The 21,588-nt window shown below is 43.0% G+C and overlaps 1 protein-coding gene across 5 annotated transcripts in view; it reads left to right on the forward strand.

Annotated features, from left to right (window-relative positions):
• Positions 1–21,588, forward strand: part of SENP2 (SUMO specific peptidase 2) — a 238,984-nt gene that overhangs the window by 164,077 nt on the left and 53,319 nt on the right. For all 5 annotated transcript variants that reach the window (XR_003857454.1, XR_003857453.1, XM_029606475.1 and 2 more), the window contains one exon: positions 8,889–8,968. Coding sequence is in view for 3 of the 5 variants with exons in the window: in XM_029606475.1 (XP_029462335.1) it covers positions 8,889–8,968 (80 nt within the window). In the remaining 2 variants the exon portion in view is untranslated. The remainder of the gene's footprint in view (positions 1–8,888; positions 8,969–21,588) is intronic.

Consider the following 21,588-nt stretch of genomic DNA (forward strand, 5'->3'; position numbering starts at 1 on the left):
AAAGGGAAGAGTAATGCTCAAGGATGTCATTTTTAATTTTTTCTGACTAAGGTGCTAATTGATATCTTGAAGGTCTAGTATGGACCGCAGGCCTCCAGTCATTTTGGGGATTAGGAAGTATTGGGAGTAGAATCCCTGGCCATGTTGCACTAGAGGTACTTCCTATATGACCCTTTGTGCTAATAGCTGCTATATCTCCAGATGTAACTGGGGAAGATGTGTGGGGCCAGATGGTTGAATTGCTGCATGAAGAAGCACTGGTGGTCATTTGAAACGGAGGCAATACCCATGTTGAACAATTTTTAGGACCCAATTGTCTTATGATATTTGGCGTCAGACTGGTTCAAAGGATTGAATTCTGTCCTCTACTGGATGCTGTGTCACAGATACTGGGCTGATCAAAAACTGACCCAGTTTTGCTTGCGACTGTTGCATTTTTTGCTGATGGCACTGTCTTGGACAACCCCTTGCTGGTACAGTCTGAGATTGCTGGCTCTATGTAGGAAGTAGTGGCAAGCAGTAGTGTTGGTATGATCTTCTTGGATAGTAAGGTTATTTGTATGCGAGATATGATCTTCTACCTGAGGAATATGGTTCTGGTACTGTTGACAGTGATTGGACTGCTATGTTCTGCTGTTTGATTTGGGACACTGTTACTCATAGCTTCTTACTGACAAGGTTATCGTCCAGGCAGGCTAAGTCAACTAACTTTTTGTGCAATCCTCTCATATGCTATTGCCCTTAACTATGCCATGCATCAAGCACCAAAGAATGCAACTGATTTGCGAGCTATGATGTCAAAAAGATTTGAAAACAGAAGGACAAATAGCCTCTTCTAAATCATAGAGTGGAGCCAGAGAGATTTGTTTTGTGGATTCAGAATGAATGAAGGGCTTCAGATTTTGGACGCATTTGAAAGTATACTGGACCATGTAAAACTGGTGTTGCGAGATCTGTGTTGTAAGCATTGTGCCCTGGAAAAAAACACCTTTCCAAAATCATCTAGCATGTGGTGATCTTTTTCATGTGGAATGTTGGAGTGAAGGCAGGTCTTTTTAGCCTTCTTGAGGCTAACAAGACTACAGAGTTGTGTGGAAGCTGAACTACGCCATAGCCCGGTGATGATTTATTTTTAAATAAAAATTTCAAATCTAGTTCTCCAACAGCTGTAATTCCTGAATACAGTGTTTCCACATTGTTGTTAAGAGCACATCCAAGATTGCATGTGTTGGTAATGCAGACGGTTTAGCTGGGATATCCAAGATCTTTAGGATGCCTGTGACTTCTGCCTGAGATCTGTATCCTTATGTACCATTATGTTAAAGGCAACACCTATCTTCTCCACAAACTTGGTGTATGTTAGATCTTCTGGTGGAGAGTTATTGTCCAGCGTCCCCAGGGGTGTGTCAGAAGGAATACTGGTGGAGTTGCCGGGGGACTTCCCTAGAGAAGGCAAACTAGACCATGAGGAACAAGGCAACAGCTGAAGGATCTGTAATCCAGAGGGAGCTGCAATGGGTGGAGGATGGTTACTAGAGCAAGTCTGCAAATGTTCTGAGGAAGAGGATGTCAGCAGTGGTGGAATATCTGGCATCACTCTGTGTGGTGAGTATGATAGGATAGGTTGGCGGGAATGAAGGCTGCATTAGTTCTTGGACGAAGGAAGAGAAGTTGCACACAGTGTCCATAGCCTGCTATGACCTCTGGGTTGGTGTTAGGGGAGGTGCATCTTCCTCAGATACCAGAACAAATTCTTATTCTACTGCAAGCAGTGGATTTGACACCAAGGGTAGGGCAAAGCAAATTGGTTCTGGAGACTGTAAGCGAAGGCCCTAGTATAACAAATGGGACACTGGTAAGGCCTTGGTTATGAGAGGCAGAAGACTAAGTACATTCTCCAATATAGATTTGCCATAAGCCATATAGAATTGAATAGATAAGGCTGCCTTTAGTATCTCTTGTTCATACCAGTCACCTGAATGTACTGGTAGGACTGGAAACAAAATTGGCTCCACTGTCTTTGAGTGTTTTGAAGCAGTGAAGTAATGAGATGGTGGAGAAAGATGAGGTACCTAATCCAGACTAATAGAGAGGACTTTGGAGTTTTGTGCATCACATGCCTCAAGCTGCTTGAAGATTGCATTGATGAATGCTTCAATGTGTCTTGTGTTGGGGAAGGCCAATGCATTACATGGTCTTTCACTTTGTGCATTAGCTTTTTCACAGTTCCTGATTCTCACACCTTCAGTGCATTTTGGAAATGAGCAAAGGAGATCAGGCAGTTTGACACACCAGTCTGTTTCTTTGATACAGCATGTGTCGATTGCTTCAAAGTTCTGCGCTTCGGTCAGGTTGATGCATTGTGAATCAACTATCTTGTTCTGTGTGTCAGGAGCTCTGATGCATCATGTGTTGGGCACTTCAACGATTTGTGCACCAGTTGTTTTGATGCATCATTCGTCGAATGCACCGATGCACTGTGTGTCGATGGCTTCGAGAATCTCTACACATCTTTTTAATGCACGGATTTTACCTGAGGCTGCATCAAATTTCTCTTCTTAGAGAGCACTGGTGCAGAATGCATCTGTTTGTTTGTTTTTTGCATTTGTAAGTAGTCTGATGGAGTCAGAGGACCAAGGGGGGTCTAGGGCTCAACACATCTGGGACTGTCAAGTTCAGGTCATCTTGGTGGGATGAACCTCTAGTCTACTTCCTAAATGATGTAGAAGAATGACTTCCTGAAGCTGACCTACTCCTGCGTTTGGGCCTGAGGCTTGCAATCTTCGCCATCCTGTATCTTTGAGAGCAAGGGGACATCCTGTTGCAAGCTGTACATTTTGGCAGGTCATGGTATGGACAGAGATATGTAGCACTGCTCATGTCTCATCTGTAATGGACATGATTTGCCTGCAAGCACAGGACTTGAAGCCACAGATGACTTGTTTAGTAGCCATGTTCCAGAAGGTTCACAGAACTTCTTAGAACAAGTTCCTTCTTCCCTTTTTTTTTTCTAAGCAGAAAATCTGACTAACCCTGAAAAGCGTTGTTGTGGGTCTCTGAAACAGCGAGGTTTGAAGAGGGTTTTTTTTCTGTTTTTTGGGGGGTTTTTTTTTTTTAATTCTTTATATATTTTCTAATAAATCACACTCGATTTACAGAACACAAAGAGAAAAAAAATGGTTTGATAATTAAATAATTATCACTAAGATTTAAGACATTCCTTACATCATCAACACCATTTATCATTCAAGCCAATCTTGAGAGGGATGCGGCATTACAACAACAAAACTAAGGGAGTATAAGTACTCTAAGCTTCCTAACAGAACAGGGCTAATACAGAAACCTGCATTATCATTTACTTGTGTTTACCTTGGGAACAGGAGATGAAGTTGTTAACTTCTTTTGTTCCAGGTAATTTTTTAAATGGTCAGGTATGAAAAAAATGAAAACTTCATCATGCTTTGCAATTAAACACACGGAAATCTTAAATTAAAGGATTGGGGGGTTTTTTGTTGTAAAGCCTAAGAAGAAAGTTTCTTGAGAGTCAGAAAAGCCATCCATTCAAGGCATGGACAAAAACAGACTGAAGAGACTCTGGAGCAATGCCCTCACAGGAACTCCCATACATGCTCAGTAGAGTGCAAAAAAATCTACTAGATTAGAAAGACAGTTTTTTTCAGTCATGGCTAATTTAGCCCTGCTTATTTATGGAAAAGGAATGTGATAGACCCTTTTTTGTTTTAATTTTTAACATGTTTTTATGTTATGATCGTTTTAAATATCCTGGTTATTAATGCTTGTTTTACTGTAATCTGCCTAAAACAGCATATAGTTGAATGAAGTAGAATATAAAATTTTAAATAAATTTGCAAGTCTCCACATAAGACAAGCCCAATGATACTTAAAGTTCCAGTGGAATCACAATCCCTATCGCACAACGTATCTCTAACATTCTTATCCAATCTTTAATCTGGTGGATGAATTTGTCAAATCTGTTGAAAGGACAGTGTTTGGGGTTTTGTTTTGTTTTTTTTACCAACTTCAATGTCAACTTTTAACTACAAATGCCTCCAATCATAGATGGGGAGTCTCTCTGAACAATCTGTTTTTGGAAAGATTGCCCTTTGTTCCACCTAAACCATTTAGAATTATCTCCAATGCTTTGAAAGTGTTCATACCTGGTTAAAAGAGAATGTGGTGTTTATGCAAATAGACAAACAAGTAGCAATGTATATCCACAAACAAAGAGGAACAGACTCTCTCAACCTTTGTCAAAAGGCCTACAAGCTATGGGAATGGGCAATTTCACAAAAAATGTACCTGTCTTCCTGGAAACCAAAACCAGATACCCGACATATTCCAATCGCCAACTACAATCACACGAATGGTCTTTGGACCAATGCATAGCCAAACTGGGGAACTTCATAAATTAATCTCTTTACAGTCCCATTCAACAATAAAGTTCCCACCTACTGTTCAAAAAAACCAGCAAAGAACAGTCTAGCAACAAATACTTTTTCCGTCCCATAGAATCAAGGACTTCTTTTGTGTATCCCCTGATTCTTGTCGTAGTCAAGAGGATTAAAAGATTCAGAAGAGAAAGGGGCCTAATGATGGTCTGTTTTTACAATGTCAAATTTGGTTTCTGTGACTTCAAAGACTAGCTATTCGACAGCCAATATGGTTAAAAATCCCTGATCATTCAGTAGGATGGGAATTTTCTCAGTTTGAAATGTCAGTATTTTTCTGAGGCCACATTCCAATAAAGGCAAATGGGCTCCTCAAACCTTAGACTGCAGAAGAGCTTTGTTCTTCTCAACTGTTTCCTTCAACCCAGTCAAACAAGAGTTTTCAGTTTCAAAGCAAACTCTTTCCACATAGAATTCTGATTGCATCTTTTGTTATAATCTGTCAAGACAATAAGAGTATGGTAAAAGTCCATCAAGTCAGGGTTATAGCAGCTTCCGTAGCTCACCTTCACTCAACCTCCTTAGAAGTAATCTGCAAAGTTGCCTCCTGGTCTTATTACCTAGAAAATGCTTCTCAAAAGCTTATTTAACTAATTCCTTCAACTCACCTTTCAGCCTCTTCAAAGTAAAACTTGCAAATACCTCCCTCCATCAGGGATACTACTCGGGCCCATTAAAATCAATTCACACAAAGCTTTTGGTAAAATAACCCTCACTAGACACCTCAAAATGTGCCAGTTGCCATCTAGTAGCAACCCCCCCTGCACTGGCCAAACTTCTGGAGTCCATAGTTACCAAACAAAAGACTACCTAGAAGAAACAGACATGAATCAGCCCAATCAGGATTCCATACAGGATATAGTATAGAAACTCTTAGTTTCTCTATTAGGTGACATATGGCTACTGATCCTCCTTGATCTTTCTGTTACATTTGACATAATTGATCACCAGGTCATGCTAACCAGACTGGCTAGTATAGGTATTGGGATGGGGGAGGGGAAAACTGGTTTGAATCTGGTCACTGGCAGAACCTAAATAATAACTTTGAGGGCAAATAACTTCAAACCTTGGCTTCTAAAACGGGATGCACCCAGGACTCTCCAGTAAAACCCATCCTATTCAATGTATACGTCATGCTCCTTGCTATCATAAGACAGGCTCAAAGTACACAGATCCGCTGACAATATCCAAATCCTTATGCCAGCTTTAAACACCTGGGGGAAAAACAGCAGCAGCCCCAGAGAAACATTTCAAGGAGATTAGTCTGGATGACCAACAACTATCTTATAAACTGGAACAAAACGGATGTCTTATAGGCCAGCAACTCCATTCCCCTGCTTGTCATAGACAATATCATTCTACATTCATAACATGAGGAGTCACACTAGATTCTGCACTGACCATAGAAAGCCAAATGGCAACAGTGACTAGGAGCATTCTGGTGTCTCCAAATGATAAAACAATTATGTTCCTTTCTATAATCAGGAGACCTTAAAATCTGTCATGCAAGTAGTGGTACTCCTACACATAGACTACTGCAATGCCATCTAGACAGGACTACTTAAAGACAACAAACTGCAGATAGCTTTTGTGGCCACATCATAGATTATCACAGGCAACCGGAAATAGGAATATGCCACCCCCCATCTTAATCTCCCTATATTGGCTGCCCAAATCACCTCATCAAATTTAAGGTCCAAATCCTCACATTTAGGACACTGAAGATCAATGGCTCCTAGTACCTAATGGAGAAGGTAATAGAATATCAACCACACAAAATCTTCACTCGGATCAAAAACTAGCAGTTCTAGCTCTTAAAAATCTCTGATTAAGGGGGTAAAAAAGAACCAGAACCTTCACAGAAGCAGTGCCGGAACTATGGAACACACTGCTTTCCCCTCCTCCTCAAGGAATCAATGACTATATGGGTTTCTAACACCAATTAAAAACATGACTATTTTTACAACAGGCTAACATCCTGTAGGAACGAAGCACATTGGATGTAAATAACTCATGAATGAATTGACTAACTTGCTCTTTGTAAATCATAGCTTTCACCAATTTTATCGATACACTACAATGTTTGCAAACTTGCCGGTAATATGCTTCCTAACCTGTAATATAATGCTCTCATTTAAATAATTATGTATTCTGAATTGAAGTGGCTAACCAGCTGTGAAAGGTGAAAAAATATTAAATTGAAGTACTGATTGCATGTGTTCTGCTGATTACAAAAACATAAATGTTTGCAGCCTTCGGCTTGGGAGTCCCCACTTACATGGCTGATGACTGTCCTGCTTGTCCATGGAGAAAGCAATAATTTCCCTGTGATAAGTGTTCTCAGTAAATAGCCCTTCTGTTATTTATAAGGTTAGCTTATTATAAAGACTGTGTGACAGCTGCTGTGTGGGTATCCTCATGTACGGTATGCTGTTTTCTAAGCTCAGAGAAATTTTCTAACTCTGCATTATTGAATATAGTCACCCACCTGTTATAAGTAAGCAAATTTGCTTTACCTGGGGCTGCAGTCACTGTATACAGCTACAGAGATGCAACTGTGTATGCTTATTGCTTTTCACTTTTTCTGGACTATATTTTACTGTCCAGCTGATATGGACGGAGTGCACTGTTAACCCGCCATTGGACGCGCGTTTTCCCTTACCCCTTATTCAGTAAGGGGCCGAAAACGCGCGTCCAACCTGCCGAAACTAATAGTGCCCTTAACGTGCAAATGCATGTTGATGGCCCTATTAGGTATTCCCACGCGATTCAGAAAACAAAATGTGCAGCCAAGCCGCACATTTTGCTTTCAGAAATTAGCGCCTACCCAAAGGTAGGCGCTAATTTCTTCGGGCACCGGGAAAGTGCACAGAAAAGCAGTAAAAACTGCTTTCTGTGCACCCTCCGACTTAATATCATGGCGATTACTTATAACAGGTGGGTGACTATATTCAATAATGCAGAGTTAGTTAGAAAATCATGGCGATATTAAGTTTCTACCGACGGGCCTCATTTAAATACAGAATCGCGCGCACAGGCAAGTGGCCTGGGCGAATGCCCGCTCTCCCGCGGACTTTACTGAATCGGCCCGTTTGTTGCAAGCTATTGCAAGGGCAGAAGATTTGTTTATCCTTTCACATTGTGTTGCTTCTGCTGAGCTGTAAGGCTGCAGTGGCTGTCAGTTGTGATTCAAGAGTGTTAAAACACTACTGGATCAATGGCCTATCATAAAATTAAATATACAAATTCTAGTTTCCATTCGGATGTAGAACAAACCATTAAATAGAGTCTGAATTTGATTTCATAGTTGCATTGCTGTTGTCTTTCACTACAGATATCAACCAAAGTACTCTTTCAGATATGCATTGCTGGCAAATAATCCTGTTTGGCAATCGTTGCAGGCTTCGAAAGCTGAGTGCTATACACAGTTTCAGTAGCCCAGTATTACCCTAATTGGGTACAAATTAGGTTTTCTGTGTGTGTAGTGAAAATAAGCCTAGAGATGGAAGTGTTGAGACTACCTGAAAAGAGCAAGAAATAAAGCAACAGTGCCTCCCATTTTTTGCAAGATTCATATTTCCCTGTACGTATTGTACATGCTTGGTATTTTTTTTTCCCAAAAGCAGACCCATTTTAGTAAAAACTGAGAGTAAAAAACTTGGAAATTAAGCAATAACCTACAGGCTTTCTCCATTTGTTGTCTTATAGTTGTGACTGTTGTCTTCATCTTCAGAAGTTGAAAAGCAAAGGGTTAGAAAACTAGGAAATTGCGGTACCACTTTCCTGTTTTGGTTTTGTTTAAATTAATTTAGGCTGTATTTATGGGAAAGTAAGACTGGCTTGAATCATCCAGATGACTGGAGCTACCTTGCAAAACTTCCACATTATGTTCCTACAGGGGAAGTTTTGCCCAGAATGCCATTGGCTGTGCCACCAGTTTTAGATCCAGGTTTAAAAGCCATACAGTTTTCTGGTAGAATGTTTTCATGGTTTCTGCCACTATTTATACACAACCATTTAACAAATCTTTGGCTTTGAGATTTTTCACGTTTTGGGGCTTTTTTTTTTTGTTTTGTTTTCCTAACAAATGAAGGGAAAAATTTTTGTTTCTGTTTTATTTTTAAAAGTCCTTATACTTTTTCCTCCTGCCCTTTATTCCAGCATTAATATGCAGATTGTAATCTAAAGTGTAACATTTTGGAATATATATATTGGCTAAAATATGCTTTTAAATTTATTGCAATGGCAGGCATTTGAGGCATGCTATTCTCTCCAAGTTTCTGCTTAGTTGTCGTTATGACAGAAGTGTGCATGGCACTGAGCATTTCCACTTCCTACATTCTTCCAGCATCAGTACACTGTGGCCTTTAACTGAAGTTTAATTATCAACCCATATTTTATTCTTTGTTTAAATTGCAGGCAGTAGACCTCAGGAAAAAGACCATTGCCTACCACGACTCTATGGGACAGAAGAATCCTGGTATTTGTAAGAATGTGCTGTAAGTCTCTCTGCCGTTCTTTGGTTTTATCACAGGCTCAGCTTGCCTTTCCATATGTGCTGCCTCATGGGTTCACATTTCATCCAGCCGATGGTGCCATCACTTAAGGAGTGGCCATGGTTAGTTGTTCCCGACTTAGCCAATTTAGTTTTTCACCAGTGGTTCATTGTGAGGTAGCAGTTGTGCCTCTGTTCCACAAGTAAATGGTCCTGTGAGATGATGCACACCATCTGCTTTCCTTGTACAGAAAAATTGCAGTCGGAAAGCAGCATAGACAAGTACAAACCAGCAAAGAAGACTCTGGTTTGCTCCTTCATTCTTGCATCTGTCCTGTACATACCACTCTTGAAAAGAAACTCAGACAAATGCAAGCTATCAAAGAGAATATAAACAAAAACACACATGTTCATGCACAAACATTTTGACTTTCTTATGCAGAAGAACTGTCAAAAAAACCATAGAGGAAATGGCAGCAAAAGATATGCACGCAGAATGCTATGAATATTATACTATTTCTCCTGCTATTCTCTTTCCAGTGAACTAAGCTCTTGAGCTGTAGGAGTACAGCTTGAAAATTGAAAAAAATATTTTTTGTACTGTTTATGTAATATCCTAGCAGAGGAAGCATGATATTGGCACAGACTGCATGGATGAAGGCTTGTATCCATAGGTTCTCTGATGGCTGATTCACTTTGTTAATCCACAAAATGAGTAGCACACTCAGAAAGATCCAGAAAACTTTGAGCATGTGTTGGAATGCCCACCTACCTGCCTCTGCACAAGCTCCCTCCGTTCTTTTCTGTCCACTCCACTAAACAGATGCGAGCATGCTCTCTCAATTTCTTTTCTTGCCATTTTGCATTGAATTATATATTTTCTTTTCTTCCTTCCAAAAGCACTGTGGATGTGGGCTCACCTGAATAGGGGTTTTTTGCCTTTCACAATTGACTTCAACCTATTAGTAAAAAATTGTAACCTATCATTAAAATCATCCATTGTACCTGAAGACTGGAGGATAGCAAATGTAACCCCAATATTTAAAAAGGGCTCCAGGAGTGATCCGGGAAACTACAGACCGGTTAGCCTGACTTCAGTGCCAGGAAAAATAGTGGAAAGTGTTCTAAACATCAAAATCACAGAACATATTGAAAGACATGGTTTAATGGAACAAAGTCAGCATGGCTTTACCCAAGGCAAGTCTTGCCTCACAAATCTGCTTCACTTTTTTGAAGGAGTTAATAAACATGTGGCTAAAGGTGAACCGGTAGATGTAGTATACTTGGATTTTCAGAAGGCATTTGACAAAGTTCCTCATGAGAGGCTTCTAGGAAAAGTAAAAAGTCATGGGATAGGTGGCGATGTCCTTTCGTGGATTGCAAACTGGCTAAAAGACAGGAAACAGAGAGTAGGATTAAATGGACAATTTTCTCAGTGGAAGGGAGTGGACAGTGGAGTGCCTCAGGGATCTGTATTGGGACCCTTACTTTTCAATATATTTATAAATGATCTGGAAAGAAATACGACGAGTGAGATAATCAAATTTGCAGATGATACAAAATTGTTCAGAGTAGTTAAATCACAAGCAGATTGTGATAAATTGCAGGAAGACCTGTGAGACTGGAAAATTGGGCATCCAAATGGCAGATGAAATTTAATGTGGATAAGTGCAAGGTGATGCATATAGGGAAAAATAACCCATGCTATAATTACACAATGTTGGGTTCCATATTAGGTGCTACAACCCAAGAAAGAGATCTAGGCGTCATAGTGGATAACACATTGAAATCGTCTGTTCAGTGTGCTGCGGCAGTCAAAAAAGCAAACAGAATATTGGGAATTATTAGAAAGGGAATGGTAAATAAAACGGAAAATGTCATAATGCCTCTGTATCGCTCCATGCTGAGACCGCACCTTGAATACTGTGTACAATTCCGGTCGCCGCATCTCAAAAAAGATATAATTGCAATGGAGAAGGTACAGAGAAGGGCCACCAAAATAAGGGGAATGGAACAGCTCCCCTATGAGGAAAGACTAAAGAGGTTAGGACTTTTCAGCTTGGAGAAGAGACGGCTGAGGGGGGATATGATAGAGATGTTTAAAATTATGAGAGGTCTAGAACGGGTAGATGTGAATCGGTTATTTACTCTTTCAGATAATAGAAAGACTAGGGGGCACTCCATGAAGTTAGCATGGGGCACATTTAAAACTAATTGGAGAAAGTTCTGTTTTACTCAACGCACAATTAAACTCTGGAATTTGTTGCCAGAGGATGTGGTTAGTGCAGTTAGTATAGCTGTGTTTAAAAAAGGATTGGATAAGTTCTTGGAGGAGAAGTCCATTACCTGCTATTAAGTTCACTTAGAGAATAGCCACTGCCATTAGCAATGGTAACATGGAATAGACTTAGTTTTTGGGTACTTGTCAGGTTCTTATGGCCTGGATTGGCCACTGTTGGAAACAGGATGCTGGGCTTGATGGACCCTTGGTCTGACCCAGTATGACATTTTCTTATGTTCTTATGTTCAGCCATTTTTGTCTGGGCCCTTCATATCATATTCCAAAACGCCCTGTTTGCATAAGGATGGTCCTATAGGGCAATCAACTATCAGAAGTTTATACTTGAAGGTATGGGAAACATTTCTCCGACACTGGAGACTCCCCATTCAGCTAGAGTGACAATAAAGATGAGAAACCAAGAGAAAAAGTCCAGCTCCAGCCTGTCTTCCAGTAAAGACTCCTCAGTTTCCAAAGAGTCACCATGTGTAGTGGAAAAGTGGGAAGATTAGCATAGTGGTCTCCGGAAGGAATCTTTCTTGCCCAAACTAGGAAAAGAGTAGTGCCAAAATGTACAGTGGTACCTCTAGTCAGTTATGTCTACTAGCAGACATCAGGGATCAGAGCCCTTTTTGCCTTGTCAATGGTGCAAAACCACTGGTGCTGATTGCCTTTTCAGCAAAAAGAGAGACCAGCATTAGCACCAAAGAGAAGAGAACCTGGCACCAAGACCATCACAGTGCCAAAGAGGATGAATTCTCACAGGGCAAGCAGTATGGTAGTCCTCACATATGGGTGATATCACAGGATGGAGCCCAATCATGGAACACTTTTGTCAAAGTTTCTAGAACTTTGACTGGCACCTGCTGGGCATGTCCAGCATGGCACTAAATCTGCAGCCAGCGGGGTCTCTCTTCAGTCTTCTTTTTTCCACGCAGCAGTAGCCACGCGGGTTAAGGAGCTGCACAGAGATTCCTGACAGGAATTTTCCTCACGGAAATACTAAAAACTTTCATACCCCACAGGCGTCCCTCCTTCGAATTTTTGACTCCACGGTACTCCGGTAAGTTTTTTACCCAGTTTCGAAAGATTCCCATCGAGTTTGGCCCTCGCGGCCTACTTGCCGTCGACCGTACTGCGGCTAAATTTTTCAAAGGCCATGGCGTTGGGGTTCTGTTGGTGCTTAGACTGTACTCGCACCATGTCCATTACAGACCCGTATAAAGTCTGTGTAATGTTTCGGGTGCGAGCATGATGTCCTGACTTGCACCAAATGTGCCTTAATGACACCAAATGTTCGCAAGGCCAGAATGGAGAAAATGGAACTTCTCTTCCGTACTCAAACTCCGACGCCGTCTATTGCATAGACGTCGTCTGAACCAGCACCGTCCACTTTGTGCCAGTATCTGCCACCGGCCGCTGACCATCTGGCGTCGACGACTTCTCGGCCTTCAACTACCTCTGCTCCCCTTCAGGACCGAGGGGATCGTAGAGAGAAACATCGACATCGCAAGTCTCTGACTATCGAGGAAGGAAGATGTTCGACCTCGCCATCATCTGAGCCGCCAACGAAGAAACCCCATCCAGAAAAGGCACCGACCCTTTCTGCGACTGGGTCACCGAGGCAACCCTCACCCGGACGGGTATTGGGAGCTGTGACTCCGCCTTTAACGGTGGTCCTTCCGGCTATGCCTCTGCCTCCTTCCTCCCTTCCGGAGCCGGGACTGCTTGCTCCAGGTCTCCGTGAAGAACTGGACCGGATGGTTCAGGAGGCCATCGATAAGGCAATGCACAGACTCCAAGTTCCTCCGCCACCGAAACCGGTGCCGATTGTGGAACTGACCATCGATCTGATTCCGGCAGCACTGGCACTGCTGCTCTCGAAGATGGAAGCGCTTATAGCCGCTTTTCCACTGATGGCTCCGGTGCCCTCCCCACTTACCCTGTCATCGGGAGGGGAAACACCGTTCCGCATTCCTCCATCGGGAATCCTTCTGATGCTGCAACCATCGATGCCAATGCGCCCATCAGTGCCACCGATCCATCCATCGATGCCCTCGATGCCTTCATCGATGCCTCCAGCACTTCCCTCGATGCCTTCAGAGCCTGGACCAGGACCTTCAGGAATACCATCGTCCCATCCTTCTCAGGCTCCTAGAGGGGCAGGTCCTGATCCCTATGACACCTGGACCAATGATTCTTCTCAAGACACCAATGACTTGCCATTGCCACCTTCTCCTACTGAAAGCAGGAAGCGTTCTCCTCCAGAGGACCTATCCTTCATAAACTTTGTGAAGGAAATGTCTGAATTGGTTCCCTTCCAATTGCAGACTGAACAAGATGACAGACATCAAATGATGGAGCTGTTACAATTCCTGGATGCTCCCAAGGAAATAACCTCCATCCCTATTCACCGGGTTCTTTTAGATCTCCTCAAAAAGAACTGGGAACACCCTGGTTCTGTTGCTCTAGTCAACAGAAAAGCTGATACCACTTATTTGGTCCAGTCAGCCCCAGGTTTTCCAGAAACCTCAGCTGGATCACCAATCTGTGGTTGTAGAATCTGACCAAAAAAGGGCAAAAAGATCAAAACCCTACTCTTCCTTTCCCCCAGGTAAGGAACAGAAATTTCTGGATGCCATTGGCCGGCTTATCTCTCGGATCGCCTCCTACCAGCTATATTTGACCCAGTACAACAGGGTCTTATTCAAGCAGATACAGGACTTCGCAGAGTCCCTGCCTCAGCAATTCCAAGAACAACTTCTAATCCTAGTGAACAAGGGTTTTGAGGCAGGGAAGCATGAAATAAGATCTTCTTATATCATCTTTGACACCGCTTCCAGGGTATCTGCAACTGCTATTTCGGCAAGAAGTTGGGCCTGGCTTAAGTCTTCAGACTTTCGCACTGAAGTACAAGACAGATTATCTGATCTGCCCTGCATAGGAGACAATCTGTTTGGGGAACAGATTCAGCGGACGGTGGCGGAACTCAAGGACCATCATGAGACCCTTCGCCAGCTCTCTCTGATGCCCTCTCAGTATTTCTCCAAACAGCCTTTCAGGAAGGATACTAAAAAGTCATTCTTCCATCCAAAGAAGTCCTATCCACCACAGTCTAGGACTCATTCCACGAGACCGTTCCAAAAGGCCCAGTCTCGTCAACCTCGTAAACAAAAGCCGCAAGCAGCTCCTCAGCCGGGCCCTGCTTCCGGTTTTTGATTCCTGCATAGAGAGCAGCAGCCAGTTTCCACTGCCTCAAATACCAGTGGGAGGTCGATTGTGCCATTTCAACAACAGGTGGCACACAATCACCTCAGACCAGTGGGTCCTTACCATAATCTCTCAAGGTTATCGACTGAACTTTCTGTCCATTCCACCGGACTCCCCACCTCTACTGGCGTGGGGAATATCTGACCACTCACTACTCCTGGAGCAGGAGGTCTCCCTCCTCCTCCAGTCCAGAGCAATTGAACCAGTATCTTACTCTCAACAAGGCCTAGGAGGCGTTCGTCCAATTCTGGACCTACATGCCCTCAACAAGTACCGCCAACAAGAAAAGTTCAACTGGTAACCTTGGGTTCCCTCCTTCCTCTTTTGCAAGGAGGAGACTAGCTCTGCTCTCTCGATCTCCAAGATGCGTAAACGCACATTGCGATAAATCCATCTCATCGCAGGTTCCTGAGATTTCTAGTAGGCCCCAAGCACTATCACTACCGAGTGCTCCCATTTGGCCTGGCATCTGCACCACGAGTCTCTTCATCAAGTGCCTCGTAGTAGTAGCAGCCTTTATCAGGACTCAAGGTGTTCACGTCTACCCCTATCTAGACGATTGGTTGATCAGGGCTCCCACTAGGAAGCTGCTCTGTCGTCCCTACGTCTTACTTTACACAATCTGATTTCGCTAGGATTTCTCGTCAAATACGCAAAATCCTGCTTAGTCCCATCTCAAACTTTTAATTTAATTTTTATTGAACTTTTCATATTTTTACAGGATACAGTAAGACAGTATACAAGAGGATATTGCAATCGTTTTCTTATTAACCAACAACCAAGGATTCAACAAACTCCTTCTTTATACTAATACCTAAACATTGTTTTTATGATTACCTAAATCTCTGCTCTAAGTGAAATACCTGTAACGCTCAAAGTTTTTTCCATCTCAAACTTTATAATTCATAGGGGCAGACTTGGACACCTTGCAGGCAAAGGCATTTCTGCCTCGAAGCGAGCTCTCACTCTCATCTCTCTCGCACACCAACTACAGTCTCAACAACGCACGACTGCACGCCACTTCCTCATCCTACTGGGACACATGACGTCCTCAGTACAGGTTACCCCAATGACCCGCTTGGCCATGAGAGTCATGCAGTGGACTCTAAGGTCACAATGGATTCAGTCCGTCCAACCTCTATCGACCACTGTCCACATCACCAACTCACTCAGTCTCTAGCCTGGTGGAAAAATCAGATCAATCTCCTCCAAGGCCTGCCCTTCCAGGCTCCAGACCCTCAAATAATTCTCACCAACGATGCTTCCAGCTCGGCTGGGGAGCCCATGTTGCCGATTTACAAACACAAGGAACTTGATCTCCAGAGGAAGCCAAACACCAAATCAATTTCCTGGAGCTGCGAGCAATCAGATATGCTCTCAGGGTGTTTCAGGATCGCCTTTCCAATCAGGTCATCCTGATTCAGACGGACAACCAGGTGGCCATGTGGTACATCAACAAACAGGGAGGGACGGGCTCCTACCTACTGTGTCAGGAAGCTGCGCAGATATGGGCGGAGACCCTCTCCCACTCGATGTACTTCAGGGCCACCTATTTGCCGGGAGTGGACACTGTGTTGGCGGACAATCTAAGTCGGGCTTTCCATCCGCACGAGTAGTCCCTCAACCCCACAGTAGCGGATTCAATATTCCAACGTTGGGGTCATCCTCGCATAGACCTCTTTGCGTCACCTCAAAGTAGAGAACTTTTGCTCTCTCACTCGCAGCCACGAGATGCGTTCTCCCTCTCATGGGCAACCGGGCTCCTATATGCATTCCCTCCACTTTCACATCTGTCGAAGACTCTCGTGAAGTTACATCAGGACAAGGGATGCATGATCCTGATAGCACCTCACTGGCCTCACCAAGTCTGGTATCCAATACTTCAGGATCTCTCCATTCGCAGGCACATTCCCTTGGGAAAGAAACCGCTTCTGATCACTCAGAACGACGGGTGCCTATGCCACCCCAATCTTCAAGTTTTGTCCCTGACGGCCTGGATGTTGAAAGGTTCATTCTTCAGCCACTTAACCTTTCGGAGCCAGTTTCCCGTGTCCTGATTGCTTCACGGAAGTCTTCCATGAGAAAGTCTTACCTCTACAAATTGAACAGGTTTAATTAATGGTCTCCTTCTTAATCCCTTGATCTCTTTACCTGTTCCACCTTGAAGTTTCTAGACACTCTCTGGCACTTATCAGAGTCAGGTCTAAAAATTTCCTCCATTAGAATGCATGTCAGTGCAGTAGCCGCCTTCCATAAAGGTGTCTGATGTTCCTATTTCGGTTCAACCCCTCGTAACAAGTTTTCTGAAAGGCTTGCTTGACCTCAAGCCTCTACTGTGTCCTCCTTGGGACCTTAATCTGGTCTTAGGTCGGCTCATGAAACCACCATTTGAGCCTCTCCAATCCTGTGGTCTTCGCTTTCTCACATGGAAAGTGATATTCCTATTGGCAATAACATCATCTCACATTCAGAAAAAAACTGAAAACCTGGCTCTTCGCCCAAGCATATCGCTGAAGAAACCCATGGTACCCGCAAGGACCTCCACCCCCACGGTTGATGTCCTCTCCCAGCTGCATTAAGTATCCGCTATTCTAGAACCGCTCTTGCATATTAATATTCCAATTAATCTCCATTATGTAAATATGTATTTGTTTAACAGAGAAGCAACCGCTCCTTGCTGATCGACTCTTCTATACGTTTAGAGTAGAAATTGTTAATCTATCCTTTTTCTTCAAACAGCCATGTTAGTTACCTGTTTTAATGTAACTTTTCGCTTCCTACGTTAACTGGTTTTCCCCCTTGTTTATTGTAAACCGGAACGATAAGACCTAGTCTTGAGCATCGGTATATTAAAAGAACTTAAATAAATAAATAAATCTGCTCGCAGAGTTAGTGAGTTGCAGGCCCTAGTTACCTAAACTTCTGCAGGACTGGGCAGTACTCTGCACTCACCCTAAGTTCTTACCTAAGGTAGTATCGGAGTTTTACATTAATCCATTATACTACCTACCTTCTTTCCCAGGCCTTACTCCAATCCAGGAGAACAGGCTCTGCATACCCTTGACTGTAAACGGGCTCTAGCCTTCTATCTAGACCGTACAGCTGCCAACAGGAAAAGCACTCAATTGTTTGTCTCTTTCCATTCCACCAAATTGGGGCAGCCTGTGTGTAAGCAGACTCTCTCCTCCTGGTTAGTGGACTGCATATCCTTTTGCTATCAGCAAGCAGGCATTCCACTTCAAGACCGTGTTAAGGCACACTCTGTGAGGGCCATGGCGACTTCAGTAACACACCTACGCTCTGTGCCACTTCCTGACATTTGCAGGGCTGCTACCTGGAGTTCTCTCCATACCTTTACAGTCCATTATTGCTTAGACAAGGCCGGAAGACAAGATTCCATCTTTGGCCAGTCTGTCTTGCGAAACCTTTTTACAACTTGATGTACCAACACCCTTCCGCCTGCCCGTTAGGGTTCAGGATGCCCTCTACCAAACCTCTCCCCAATACTTGTGCCTATTGCACAGCTTGGGTACATTTGGTGCATTTCTCGGACATCCTCAGCTCGGTACTCACCCATATGTGAGGACTACCATCCTGCTTGTCCTGTGAAAAAGCAAATGTTGCTTACCTGTATCAGGTGTTCTCACAGGATAGCAGGATGTTAGTCCTCACGAAACCCGCCCACCGCCCCGCGGTGTTGGGTTCGTTATGTTTTCTTATTTTATTTTTCAGCACTTCCTATAGCTTTAAACAAGACTGAAGAGGGACCCCTGCTGTCTGCAGGTTTAGTGCCATGCTGGGCATGCCCAGTAGGTACCAGTCAAAGTTCTAGAAACTTTGACAAAAGTGTTCTGTTATTGGGCTCCATCCTGTGATGTCACCCATATGTGAGGACTAACATCCTGCTGTCCTGTGAGAACACCTGTTACAGGTAAGCAACATTTGCTTTATAGTGCCTAGATCCTCATGGTGTCAAATATGAGGGATTATAGTGCTGAGTGCGCTTTGGTTCCTGAAATTTGTAATAGGTTTAGCGATTTATTTTAAATTATCTTATTTTAATCTAATATTAACTGTGTGTTAAATTTTGTGGATTTTAGAAAACCACCTTGATACTATTTTGATGAATGGTCAATCAAATTGAATAAATATGGGTCCTACCAAGTTTCTCAATGCCTATTGGCACCAATGCCTGGCACAGACACCTATCTCAAGATTCCTCTCAACACTTCTCATGGAAAAAATGTTTTCCCAACTCCTCGATGAACCTGTTCATAGATGAGCCTTCACATTCTTTGGTGCTTCCACTGCTCCAGCTAGATGTGAAGACACATGCAGGTTAATTTTTAAATGGAAAACATAAATATAACATATCATAGCAATTTTCAAAAGCTCATTTACCTGCCTTATGTGCACGTAGTGTGGATAAACTTTATTGACAATTCAATAGCATATATTGTAGCATGTCTCCTCTAGAAGACCTCAACTATCCAGGTTTCAGCCAAAAAAAATGGAAAAGGATATACTCTTTCCTTTGTAGGAGGAGGTAAAAAACCTCATGCTGAAATCTTTGGCTTGCTGAATTTAACTGAAGTGCCAAAGGAAGTAGCAGTTCCCTACAAGATTCCTTCAAGATAAGCCAGTTAGGATATGGCAAATTTCAGTTCTCTGTTTCTAAGAGGCTTGATGTCAAATACTGTTATGATCTGCTGTGCAGATGGGAGTTAGCAATCTGTTAGAATTCGCTCCTCCAGAGGGGAGGAATTAGTAATCTGTTATGAATCTGTAATGAATCAGCTCCCTTGGTGGGAGGAGTTAGCAATCTGTAAAGCTCTTCTCCATGAGAGGGAGGAGTTAGTAATCTTGTTAGGGTATAGACTGCGTAGTTAGCAATCTTGATGTGAATCTACTTTTGTGGAAGGAGGAGTTAGCAATCTGATATGCTCAGTTCCTGTAAAGGGAGTAGATAACAATCTGTTATGAACTGTTGCTGAAGACCCCTGATGGAAGGAGTAGCAATCTGTACCAGCGGAGTGCTTGGAGAGCGCACTCAGCTGTAGAGGAAGGTAGATAGGTGAATCCTTGGGCCGATGGCAGATGACAGCACCCCCAGGAGGATATCCTGAGAGGGACCACCGGCTAGGCTGGGTTATGGAGACAGACACAGATTGTTCTTTTATTAGACAGGTTAGTAGAACCACCAGAGGTGGCAGTAGTGAGCTGATATGCCCGGCAGGGCTGAAGTCCCTCAGGTACTGGAACAGTGATCCCAGGGTGGCTGAGCTGTAGAGAGACCATAGATAGTGAGTAGACAGGGTATGCTGTGTTCATAGTCAGAACTAGATAACCAATCTCACATAAGGTCTTAAAGAGGCTCAGTAGCTGGAAAGGGGTAGGCCCTTGAGTGCCTGGTTCCAGGGAAAGCTCTGAGAGAGCGATGGTAACTCACAAATGTCTGTATCTGTGATAGCTTCCAGGCAGTAGAGAATCTTCAGAGTATTCAGGAACATGGGCCCTCGAGGAGCGAGTACCGGCTCCTATCTGCAATCTGAAATAAAGAAAAGAGAGTGAGGCCCCCGAGGAGCGGGTACCCCTGGTAAGTCTGAAGAGGCAGAGTAGCTTGGAACGAATCCCTTGCTAACTCGATTCGTTAGCGAATACTGAGACCTTTTATGTTGGAAGCGGATGACTACAGTTCAGGGGGATGCCCCTGACATGTTACCAGGTGATTCTCACGCCACCCAGCTATCTACATTCCTAATAATCTAATTGCCAACTATGACGGTCAACCTAACCCTTCCCTCCTGGTTAGTAGCCCTGAGGGAAACATCCTCCGTGCGAGAGGACAATGCATCACATGGAGATCAGATCCTAGCAACAGCATCACTTCCTGCTGCACCAGGTTGATGCTCTCCAACCATGAGACTTTCCTTCTCTGAGGCAGTACAAGAGCTGCCAGATTGGAATTGGGACTTGGCTGTATGTCCCTGAAGGTCTCATCTATAAAATTCTCTGTCTGCCTCAGCTCCTCCAGGTCTGTCATTCCAGAGATCAGACTCATTCTCTGAGAACCAGAAGCTCTTTGCATCGGGTGCACACATACAGTTTTTCACTGGTGGGTAAAAAAAAACATACATGTGACATTCGATGCAGAAGACTGGAAGGCCCCCTCTCTTGCTGCTGGATTGCTGCCTTCATCTTAATTTTGTTGCAGTCTTAGTTAAGTTTAGGTTGCTAAGGAGTTGGAATGTGTAAATAAATTTATTGGTATATTCACTATTAATCTGGTAGTGACCTGCAATGAGATTGATTTATTTATTTTATTTAAAGTTTTTTATATATCGCGTCGGTGTACAGAGAACAGGAACATACGCCAGAGCGTTATACATTTAACATAGGTTAATATATGAATTCTTAAACATGAAACAAGTAAAAATAATTAAATCGAAACATATCAATTAGATGCAACTTAACTGAACTGAGTTAAACATAGTTTAAAGAATAATATAGGGAGCCTAGGAATACTAGGTATGACGTTCGGGAAGGATAAAAGAAAGAATGGAATTATAAGTTAGAGATGGCAAATAGGGGGAGAGATGGCAAGTCCATGTAGGAGCGGTTAAATAGAGGGTATTGAATGTATTAAGCAGTTATAAGATAATTAAACTCTTGATAAAGCTGGGGAAATCATGTGTTTTAGATAAAATGCTGATTGATTTTTAATGTGAAAATGTCTCCTGCCTGCAAATCAAAGAATGAGTTAGGGGTGGGAGGGAGGGAAAGGCAGCACACACAAAACTAAGCTTTTTCCTACCTTTTGGCTAGCTTTTTATAACAAATACACAAACTAAAGAATATACCCCAATAGTTTACCTCTCCCCAAAGCATTTTAAGTTCTAAAATTTCACAAAGCATTACTAACCGGTCCTCTTCATCCACCAGCAATATGATCCTCTCCTCTCAGTGCTCCCACTCGGTATCTACGAGACAGCAGCTCAGGGAAAATTCCAGTCTGAGCAGGAGTATTCCCTTCCAAATTTCTCAGATTCAAATTATCTTCACCACTTATACATCCA

This window comes from Rhinatrema bivittatum, chromosome 6, assembly GCF_901001135.1.
Source record: "Rhinatrema bivittatum chromosome 6, aRhiBiv1.1, whole genome shotgun sequence".
Taxonomy (NCBI): Eukaryota; Metazoa; Chordata; class Amphibia; order Gymnophiona; family Rhinatrematidae; genus Rhinatrema; species Rhinatrema bivittatum.